Source organism: Ananas comosus, linkage group 5 (genome assembly GCF_001540865.1).
Source record: "Ananas comosus cultivar F153 linkage group 5, ASM154086v1, whole genome shotgun sequence".
Lineage (NCBI taxonomy): Eukaryota > Viridiplantae > Streptophyta > Magnoliopsida > Poales > Bromeliaceae > Ananas > Ananas comosus.
In genome coordinates, this window is record NC_033625.1 from 2143717 (window position 1) to 2155243 (window position 11527).

Consider the following 11527-nt stretch of genomic DNA (forward strand, 5'->3'; position numbering starts at 1 on the left):
CGTTTCGGACAGGGCTGTGGGGCCCAAGAAGGGAGGCCCAGCACGACCCGAAGAGTCAGGCCGGAACGCTACCGTAGTCGTGTCGGGCCACGGTCCGGCCCACAGTCGTGCTAGGCCGAGTGGCCCATGACCTTCCCGGCCCGTTTTACACCCCTAGTACTAGGTTTCCAATGATTTATAAATTCCGGACATCATAATTTCTATTGGTAAAAAAATTACAGTGATTCCGCATTATGCTTCCAATAAAAATACAAGAGCAATTAACGCTATAAGTGGGGTGTAAATTTTATATATATATTTTTTATCTAAGTCCACTATTTTTCATTAGTCTTATCAACTTTCTAATTTTAAAACTAAAAACTCAAAAAAACAAAAATCCTTGGTTAGAACAGTATAATATGTATAACTTAAATTTTTATAAAATTTTATCTTCTGACAAAAGAGAGAAGAATTTTTTTTATATATATACAATAGTATTCTGCATCATGGATTTAACTATCCATTGGCATGGGTATCCACTATGTTGCATTATGTTAGCAAGATATCGTCAAGATATAACTTCTATGTCGATGACATAACTCAAAACTTTTTTTTTAATAGTGTGTAATCTTTTCAATAAAATTTTAAAAATTTGATAAATTTGATAAAAATATATAACAAATAATTAAAATATTTTATTATTGAAAAAAATAAATATTTTATATTATTATGTATCGATATATATATATATATATATATATATATATATAAAATTGGCATTGCATTTGTATGGCCCATCAAGCACTACTAGTGTAGAAACCCGCGCGATGCGGCGGGTAAAACTTTTTAATAAAAATTTACAAAATAAATAAATAAATATAAATATGAAGAACAAATAGAAAGATAGCGAAATTATCAATTTCCAGTGGCGGAAGAATATAAAAAATTATACCATATTTGTAACTATAAATTTGCAAATCAAATAAGAAAGAGTGCAAAAAATCAAAAGAAAATATATGCAAGATATACCGGTATATTAGTTAGTAACATTAGAAAATATAGAGAAGAAATACCAATATATTAACAAAAGTTCTGAAACAGGAATTCATTTACTACAAAATGTGGAGTAAATTAATATAGGAGTTCATAGAAACGGTAGTTAATAGAAATAGAAATTTATTCACTACAAAAGGTGGAGTAATTTAATACAACTAAGTACTACTTTAACTGTAGTATTTGGTCGGGATGATAATTGAAATGTGATTAGTACTTTCCAGATATTCTTGAAATAGCATAACAAAACAATCGTTGCAACATTTTCTGCCGTGTTAATCTTCACTTTTCTTCGTAACTTGATTCGGAACTTTCCATGTAACTACAAAACAGAGTACAGTATAAGTAATTTTTCTTATTCATTTTTCAATGCAATGTGAACTTCGAATTGATTCATTCTTGCCTGCGTGATCTTTTTCGACTATTTGATTGTTCTTCAGATATCTCTGGGCTAGCCTGCGAGCTGTTGATGAAAACAATATAGAAAATTTTTATTTATGGTAATATTCCCGAATGCAATAACTCAGTCAATGTAAGATAGCTTGCATGGGTATTTTGTACTGTGCCATTGCCCATGATCATGTCCAAGTACTTGGTGTTCGGCCACACGCGCCGCACGATCCCCTCCCAGTTGTTAACATTCAAATACACTAAATTGCAAAACAATCCACACATACACATAGAGAATCGCAAAATAATCCAACTCTATGATAATTCGATACTAAAGGAAAAAATACAAAAATTTTTTTTAAAAAAGAGAGGGTAAAGAGAGGAACTGGACCTGATTGCGGGAAGGGGTGAACTCAATATCATGTACATGTAGGAGCATCTCATCATCTATGCTGTTTCTGATGAGATCAATGCATTAAATATGAAATGGTTATATTAATAAAAAAAGATTGTACAATTGTACTCAATTATGTAACTTTCTGTCAAATTGTGCTCAGAGGATGTTTCAGAATATGCATTTACCTTCTTCACATATAAAATCTTAGGAGAATACAAATTGATTGCATTTATCAGGGAAGGAAATAAAATAGAAAACTTATATTTATTGAGTTTTTGGAGAACATGCAGCTTCTAAAAGGGAAATATACTTTATTTAGAATTTTGATGTTTCTTATGTTTTTTAACACTTGTTTCGATTTTCTTTTCACTAATACTTTCAACTTTTCTGGGTACTATTGTACATGTCATCTACTTCTTCCACTAATACTACATTAGAACTAAAATGCAGTCCACCAAATTATCAATCCGACAGAAGCCAAGAGGAAAATCTGCCGGGCATACCTTTTTCTTTTTCATCATCACTTTTGCTGCAGCCTGCAAAGAACAGATAGATAACAGAAAAATAGATGATTCAATATCTTAATGTAGCTGACTTATTATGCTGAATTAAGATTATGGAAATACACACCTGGGTACAGAGAAAGACGCTAGTAAGATTTAGGTCAATTACTTCTTGCCACTGTGACTTCTTCATTCTCATCTGCAATGTGTTCCCTTCGTAATTCCTAATTAAATGATTTATTTTGGTCTCTCTTCACCAAAAGGTATCATGAATTTACTGAAATTGAAACACAGAGAAAGTCAATTACCAATTACCTGCATTATTTACTAAAATGTCAACTGTTCCCCATGCATCAACGGCTCGGCGCTAAAGTCAAACCCGTCGGCGTAGTGCCCGCACTTGGTGGAGACGACGATCTCCTCCCGCCGCGCCCCGATCTCCTTGAGGCACTTGCCCAGCAGCGAACCTCGAAGCTTATACAAAGAAGGAGATCTAAGGCTAGAGTTAAGGATACGGACAGGGAGGTGTCGAAGAAGTTGATCCCGAGGTCGAGGGCGCGGCGCACGGCAGCGATGGCGGCGGCAGGGGAGACGTGGTGCTCGAGGCGGCTGTTGTTGTTGCGGCGGGGGTGGTCGAGAAAGGGGTCCTCAAGGGCATCGAAGGTTAGTGGGAAGGGGCGAAGGGGATGGTAGTGGAGGGAAGTAAGGTTGGCGCACATCAGCGCGAGGTCAGGGAGCGAGGAGAGGTGTTTCGGGAAGGAGGAGAGAGGAGGGAAGAGAAGGAGCACGGACGGGCGCATGTAAGAGAGAGTGAAAGGGCAGGTAAATGGGCGGATGAATGAAAAAATAAATTAAGAGGGAGGAGACTGAGGGACGAATGAGATGAAGAGAAGGAGAAATGTGAAAAGTCTCTATAAAAAAAAAAAACCTGACCACCTAATTAAATAAGAGAAAGTAGGCTCTATTAAAAAAATATTATTTTGTAGTTTAAGAGAAGAGGTGGGATTTTTTTTTTTTCCTTGAAATACGGAGATGGCTTGAATACCACGGGGATTAATAGTAGTTATAGATGTTATACCGTGCCGGAAAATCTTCGGCATGATTCCATAAGTTTTCGACATGATCTCGTATCACGATATTTAATCCTTGCTCTACATGTATAACCGCACTTATCCATCAACTTATTTTTATAAATTTTATGTTAACATTCAATAGTTATTTTGAATTTTTAAAATACATTTAAAATAATGATAAAGACAATAGTCACAATACACGATTGAATTTACTGTACATTTTTTAAAAGAGTGGTTGATTCGGCGGTGGACATGCGTAGCACGTTTTTGTTTTTATATTTCGAACTTGGCATCGGGTTCTGTGTAGCTCTGGGATTCTCTTTTAACTTCTCCAAGGAGCGGCGCGCCCGCGCCCAGCAACCACTCGCCCTTTCCTCAACAGCTTCTAGACCGTCGATCCACCCAACCCAAATCACCACCCAACCGCCCGATCCCGCGTTCGTTCGAGGAAACCGTCGCATGCACCCGGTGTACATCTCGCACACCATAAATGCTATATAATATCGCTTCAATATCCTAAAATCTAACTTATTCCATAGTTTTGTGACATTTACAGATCCGTCGGAGAAAAAAGAAATAAAATAAAACTTAAAAATATAATAAACTCTAATTTACTGCTTAGTAGTTTAGCTCGTATTTATTTTTTCAGCCATGCTGTTCAAAATATTATGCTTAACTATTATATAGTTTAACATCGTGGTTTAAAATTATACTTACTTATTTTATGGTTATTGAAAAATTTTACTTTGCCATTCCTTTTGATAGTAGATTTTTTAAATAAAAATAGAGATAAAACTATTGAATAATTGTGTGTAAGTTTATTAATTATAAGATGGTAAACTGAGAACGAAATAAATCACACAGGGGCAAATTGAAGTTCACACACTAAAAAGTAAATTGATTAGTTAAGAAAATATATCGACAATATTTTGAAGTTTGAAAGAATGTGTACATTTTCTTAAAAAGTTTATAAGGATGTAGGAGTTGTTTGAATTAGTTATATTCGAGCAATTATAATAGATTTTAAGTTTAAAACTGATAACTAAATATAAGATTAGTTTAGCGCATGATATGTACGGATACACCCGGTGCACGCAATAATGTCTTTTTGGTTTCAACTGCCCCGCCCTCTTCTACCCGCCTCCCTCCATTGCTTCGCTGCGACGCTTCTTCCTCCTCCTTCCTCCTCCTCCTCCTCCTCTCTACAATAATGGCGAAAACCCTAACGAGACTACAAGCACCCACCGCGTTTGGTGAAAAAAACCCTTCGATCACGCCCCCTTTTCCCCAATTCGTTGAGGGGTCGCTCGCCCATTTCGCACGTCTCCTGTCTCAATCCGGCCTTTCCTTCGATTCGAATCCTCCACCTTTTCCTTTTCCCCTCCAATTCATTTTCTACACCTCCCCTGCTGGAGATTGATGAAACCCTACACCTAAAACAACCCCCCTAAAGAGGCCAATTAGAGAAGGGAAGTGATATCATTTGAAGGTGAAATAGGGTTTGAATTAGTCAATAAGCAATAATATTATTCTATGGGTTGTTGGTGAGTTGAGTTTACCATCAAAGAGGAGACTTTGTACCTGTTGAAGAAGAGTTTTGGGGGCTTTTGTGAGCTCTTATTGATGCTCTCATGGGGAAAGAGGGTTTGTTGAGTTTGGATGAATCTTCGATTCTTAAGATTTCCTCCGTGAAGATGAATCCTCAGGGGAGGTATTGTTTTGTTCGCGGGGCGAAGAGTAATGACTTGTATTTCAGGAAGTCGAAGCTCGCGCCTCATGCGAAGAGGCATGCGGTGATATGGAGGCATTTGAGGTCACTAGCTTTTGCCATTGTGTTGTTGGGTGCTGTTTTCGTCCTTGATTCATTGATGCTCTGTGTTGTTCAACAAATAAAGTTTCGTGGTGATCCAATGGCCGGCGTATCGAGGGGGTTGGAGGTAAGAGATTGACCAATCGATTCATTATGTGAAATTTGGGATTGCTAAGACATTAATGTGTGGAAATGCTAGGATCATGATGATTGTTATTCATGTTTTACAATTTTTGTATGGTTATTCTCTACTCCGGCTAGATGGATTATTGAACAGGTAGATAAATGCAAACATGTCGCGCCAAAGTTAAAGAATGACACTGCTTCTTAATTTTAGCAATTAATAAGCTTCGAATTCTTCTTTCTGATTCAGATAGGTTGTGTTCTAAACTTTAAACATTTTTTATACATTAACTGCTCATTATATGGTAACCATATTCAGCAGTTCCTAAGTTTAGCAACACTCAGAAACTTATAGTTAATCTGATTAACTATGATTATTACTGAAGGATGTTAGAGAAGGACATGTTGAGAAGGAAACTACTGAACTGATGATGTATGGCCGGCTAATAAATTTGGCTTCTGCCGCTTTAATGAAGGTTTGTATCATTGAATAGTTGCATTGATGATTTATTTCCATAGTTCTTATTACTGCCACCTCTACTCACTAAAGTTAATATCTTTTTAATTCCCTTTCTTCTTTTTTCATTGGGGTAGAATGAGAATGGAAATGGACAATTGGCATTATGGGAGGAGCCAGATAGACAAGCATCTATGTGGAAGCCTTGTGCAGAAGAGCAGAATTATATTGACCAAGGTTATAACTTTTCATAATTGATACACTCATATATCACATGAGAACTCTCAATAGTTCATGCTGTCATCTTGATTTTAATTGGATAGATGACATATGGATTGGCTCACAAAGGAAACCAAATTACAAGATTCTGATTGTTATTAGTTAGAGATACTCGTTAGATGCATTGGTTATCCATCCGTACTACAAATTGATCAATTTTATCGCCAGTATGCTCTAGAATTATGAGCTTAATAATAATTAAGCCAAGCAGTAATCTGTCTTAGCTTAGAGAAATGGACACCCTACCAACCTTTGTAATACACTAGGATATGTATTTAAGATGATCCCCAAGAAATAAGTTAGTTGAAGGCTAATAAACATAGCTTCAATTTTTTAACTTTGGATGGTAATCTGCCTTCTAATTGGTGATCTCATTATAACAGGGCATGGCAAGAAAGGTACTGGATACATATTAGTAAGCGCAAATGGTGGTCTGAACCAACAACGAGTTGCTGTAAGGCTCTAAAATGATCATTCATATATATATACATATAGTCTGGCTACTATACTCTTATGAGTATAGACTCTTTTGTACTCATAAGTTTTCGACCGTTAGATCTACCCCTTTGACCATTACCACCCGTTAAGTCGTCGTACTATTTAACCAACCACCACTCAACCCTAGGGGACCACTATCATCTTAACTGAGGACTACTGTGATCTTAACAGCAGATCTCTTCATCCAATGGCCGAAAATTTATAAGGTGTCCATACTCATGAAAGTATAGCAGCCCTAACCTATATATATATATATATATATATATTTGTGGTGAGCATGCAATTAAGAACCTGTTTATGACTTCTTTTGATGTTTGATCTGCTTGAATGAAGATAAATAGTCCTTTTTTTTGGAACAGGGAAATTGTTGTCGTAATCTTTTTGGCTGTTGTAATCTTTTTTATCTTGCTTCGTTGTCACACTTTCTTGTGCATCTATGTTTCAGGTATGTAATGCTGTTGCAGTAGCTGTTCTACTCAATGCAACTCTAGTCCTTCCCAAATTTCTTTACAGCAGCGTGTGGAGAGATGCCAGGTATGATCTATAAATTTTGATGACATTCTTCTATCTATAGAAGATTTTGCATATATCTCCCTGCAAAAACATCCGTATATGCACATATAAAATTTGAATTACATATCAGCCCCTTGAAAGTGCAATTTCGTACAAATATATCCTTCAAGTTGGGAGTCATTAAAATATAAGTTGGGAGAGTCATTCAATTTATGTATAAGAAATAATCTTTTTATTGAAGTTTTTAAAGAGCATAGATGGAAATTTATATTTTGCAGAGAGACATAGGTATATAAATATTTTATCTATATTACTACTATTCAATGGAGGTTTTGTAGTGAATATGGATTGAGAAAACCAGAATAACCTTAGAGGTCAAATGGTGTTAGGTTGACTACCTTGCAGCCCAAGAGCAAATGTAGATTGATATATTATCCATTTTCTATTGCTTCTGTTTCTTAAATAGAGCTAGAGAGAATATTATGGTGTCGCTATTAGAAAAAAAGAGAATATTATGGTGTTACCTTGACTAAGTCATTTTTTTTTGGTCTCTTTTTGCAGCCAGTTTGGTGATATATACCAGGAAGACTTCTTCATAGATTATTTGAAGGATGATGTGCATATAGTGAAAGAGTTGCCGTTGCACCTTCAGTCACTAGATCTTGAGGCGATTGGCAGCCAAGTAGGTAACTTTTTTCATTCATGATACAATTTGATTATTTTTATGAGAATTGCATAAACCCTTTTATTTATATGTTCCAGATCACTGATATGGACATTATGAAAGAGGCTGAACCTACCTATTTTATTGAAGTCGTGCTTCCTCTTCTACGCCGAAACAGTGTTGTCCATTTCCTTGGATTTGGAAATCGACTCGCCTTTGATCCATTACCATTGCATCTTCAGGTCCATTTTCATGCTTTTATGAGTTTATGTTTGATATGAAATTGTCGAGCTTGCTTTTTTGTTTTTTATCATTATTAATGCCTTCTCTATTTCACTGCTCTGCATAAGAATTAGCTTTTTAGAACCTCTAGATGAGAACTGCTATAACTACAACATTTGACCCCTGCATAAAAGAGGTGACCTGTGTAATTCAGGGTGTAGTACGGATTAAAGGTTGGATGCAGTTCATGGTGGACCACTGCTGCTTCTAACATTCGAAGCCCAAGATCCTCCATGTGTGCATTGAGTGTTGTTAGGCATAGCTTTTTGAAGGCTAGCTTTACCTATATAGCATCATAGTAAATATATTACCATGTAAACAGAATTGGAAAGAGATTTGGTTATTCTCCCAGATGAGCTTCCTTCACTTCATTTTTGTTCTGGAAAGAGATTTAATTTATTAATGTTAGGTTATCAGTTCGACATAAGATTAATTTTGGTAATACTGCAGTTATGTTGAAACTTTGTTAGGAAATTCAAAATAGCTAACAATGGTTTCATCAATCTCAGAAACAATCTGTTTTTGCCTGTTATCATTCAATGCATATATATATATATATATATATATATATATATATATATATATATATATATATATATAGACACAAACAGAGGAAAGTATAAATACATGCTTATGCACATGTGCTCCTAAAAGATTTCTAGACAATAATGCTGATTTAGAGTAACATAATTAAGAAAGCATCTAGTGTTGCTATATAATTGTTTCACAATTTTATAGATTTTATATAAAAGTAATTCTTATTCCATGTATACATATGTCAGTTTCATCTTTATTTTGTTCCTCAACTTGCTCCTGCAGACACTACGATGCAAGTGTAACTTCCATGCTTTAAAATTTGTTCCTAAGATTCAAGAAATTGGCTCTTTATTGGTGCGACGAATTCGAAAGCATGATTCAAGACTCACTGAGTTGGATAAACAACTCTTTGGAGATCATAGGCCCCAAACTTCTCTGCGAATTCATCACAATCTGACAAGTCCTGCTAAATATCTTGCTTTACATATGAGGTTTGAGATGGATATGGTAGCGTACTCTCTATGTGATTTCGGTGGTGGAGAGAAAGAGAGGAAGGAATTACAAGCATACAGGGAGATACATTTTCCTACACTAGTCATGCGATTTAGAAATGGGTAAGCTTATGGGTTTGACTACATACAAAATGTTCAACTCGTCTTAGATTCTTATAGAAAACAATTATTTCCTTTCATTTGCCTTCAATATTATTTCATAAATATCCTGTGTATTTGGGAATGCTGCAGCTCGGTGTCCCCAGAAGAACTACGCAACTTGGGAAGATGCCCGCTTATGCCAGAGGAAGCAGCACTAATGCTCTCTGCTCTTGGATATAGTCGTGAAACTTATATTTACCTTGCTGGATCTCACATATATGGCGGTCATTCTAGATTACTTCCATTCATTAGAGTCTATCCAAATTTAGTCACGAAAGAGGACCTTCTCACAACAAGCGAACTTGCCCCCTTCAGGAATTTCTCTTCCCAGGTACATACTAGCATGCATCTTTTCCACTGCCACTACCAACTTCTATGGTTCTATCTCAGGGGTGCATTGATTTGATGTGGAAAATTCTGCTGCAGTTATTGTTTCTTCAGAAAATTCAATTGACAATGCCATCAATCATACAGAAAGGAAAATTGAGTGTGTAGTATGCCAGAAATCACTATTATTTGCTACACTAATTCTATCCATCAATTAGTATTCAGAGACATCTACACAGAGCCAACACATGAGAGGAGGAAAAAAAGAACTAAAGAAAGGAGGACCAGTGAATTAAATGCGAAAATAGTTGTGCTATAATAGCCTGTTGCAAGTTGAAAACTAGGCAATTTAACTGACATACTGATCATCGATCTCTTTATATTAACAATTGTCCTGAATGCTCAGCAAATTTGTGCATGCCACTTGCCCGTGTGAATTGCATATTCTCCTTGTATGTGCCAGCCACCGAAACTTTCAGTTCTATCATGTGCTACATACTTCTGTAATTTGTGTGCAATTACTACCATCTATGCTTCAATTTTTTAGCATAATTATGGCATGAAGTTGAAATGTTGGATTCCTGGCTTCTTTAGAATTAAACATCTAGTACAAAGTAGTTTGTGGGAGCTTCCGCTCTCTTAAGTAGAGAAGCTATTTAAGAATCCAAGCCTGAAGTACGTGTTTCTTGTTGCAGTTGGCAGCGTTGGATTTCATAGCTTGTGCGTCAGCTGATGTTTTTGCAATGACTGATTCCGGGAGCCAATTGTCATCTCTTGTGACGGGGTATCGAACTTACCACGGAAGGGGACGCACCCCAACCTTACGGCCCAACAAGAAACGGCTTGCCAAAATTTTATCCGAGAACAAGACCATGCAATGGAATGAGTTCGAGGAAAGGGTGAGGCAGATGATTGAGGAGAACCAAAGAGCAACAGCAAGGCGTCGAGGTAGAAGCATCTACAGGCAGCCAAGATCTCCGGGTTGCATGTGCTCTTCTGATATTTTGCGCACGAGACAGTGAAAAGGGAGGGAAAAAGGAAAAAAGAAAGACTTCCTTGTATTTCTTGTAAATTTTTGGATTCTTTTTTAGAGGTAGGATACAATGACTAATTTTTTTAAATTTTTTTGCCCAGAAGGCATTTGTTTCTTTGATCCATCCTGAGATCACAGGATATCAAATATGTCGATGGAATGACACGGTAAGTAGCTATTCCTTTTGGTGTTCTTCAATTGTTGGCAGAGATCATGTATTCTCCATAGCTCTTCAAAGATTTTTTCCTTTTTTTAAAGTAAGATACCTCTTTGAAGCAACAAAGAAAGAAGCATTGAGGCTGTGTGTGGCTTGAGTTCTTACAATTCACCATGCAGTATCCCATTAAGATTTTTGAGTCAACTTGCAATGTGGAAGTCTACATCTATTAGCTGCTTCTGTTTTCTCAGCCAGTGTCCTTTTATTTATTCCCTGATGTAGTTGAGTCCTACCGTTGCTTTATCATTGTAAATGGAGATAAAAAGTTAAAATGTCATTGTTCAATTTACCGAACAAACTGTTTATTTGCTCTAGCTTTTAGAGCAATTTTTTGTTTAGTTATTAAAATCAAAATTCTAGAGTTATTCTTCTCATAGAAAAAAAAAAAAATCTCGCTCTTCTCTTTTTTAGCTGTGTATAAACTACAACTCCTTTTTGTGGACCAACCCAAAAAAAAAAAGAGCCTATACACACATCAAACAAGATCAAATTATGTAATAGAAAAAAGAAAACAAAAATTACTGGTCCGAAACAAAAGATGCTAAATGCATGGACATTGGACGGTGGGTCCCTAAAAAATTTTCTCAGCTAACAACACATTAATTATTTCCGGTCGTATAAATTTTAGTGGTCACAAGACAAGCGGAGATAGCAGGATCGTGTATTGTACAGGTACGGAAGAACAATGCGTCGTATTCGTCGGAGCAAATTATCCGACACGCCCAGCACGCGACCCCGG

At 36.3% G+C, this 11527-nt stretch overlaps 1 protein-coding gene and 1 long non-coding RNA gene across 3 annotated transcripts; one reads left to right on the forward strand and one right to left on the reverse strand.

Moving 5' to 3' along the window:
• Window positions 1499-3219, reverse strand: LOC109709845. 2 transcript variants are annotated; one of them, XR_002216220.1, is made up of 4 exons: window positions 2638-3219; window positions 2323-2546; window positions 1814-1880; window positions 1499-1682 (listed from the first exon to the last, which is right to left on the reverse strand). It is a non-coding gene; the product is annotated as an uncharacterized LOC109709845 (long non-coding RNA). The 2 variants fall into 2 exon arrangements; XR_002216221.1 differs by having other exon boundaries at window positions 2323-2521; window positions 2638-3218.
• LOC109710399 (uncharacterized protein At1g04910) lies at window positions 4753-10832 on the forward strand. Its single transcript, XM_020232934.1, has 10 exons — window positions 4753-5332; window positions 5715-5804; window positions 5923-6022; window positions 6448-6518; window positions 7008-7096; window positions 7637-7757; window positions 7838-7981; window positions 8841-9172; window positions 9302-9542; window positions 10234-10832. Exons 1-10 carry the CDS (start codon window positions 5027-5029, stop codon window positions 10558-10560), a joined length of 1821 nt encoding a protein of 606 aa, XP_020088523.1. The 5' UTR covers window positions 4753-5026; the 3' UTR covers window positions 10561-10832.

Excerpts from the sequence above, each read along its gene's own strand:
- LOC109710399 (XM_020232934.1), top strand. The coding sequence starts at position 5,027 with ATGGGGAAAGAGGGTTTGTTGAGTTTGGATGAATCTTCGATTCTTAAG. Across the intron at positions 5,333-5,714 it reads GCGTATCGAGGGGGTTGGAG|GATGTTAGAGAAGGACATGT; the intron begins GTAAGAGATTGA and ends TTATTACTGAAG. Across the intron at positions 9,543-10,233 it reads TCAGGAATTTCTCTTCCCAG|TTGGCAGCGTTGGATTTCAT; the intron begins GTACATACTAGC and ends TTCTTGTTGCAG.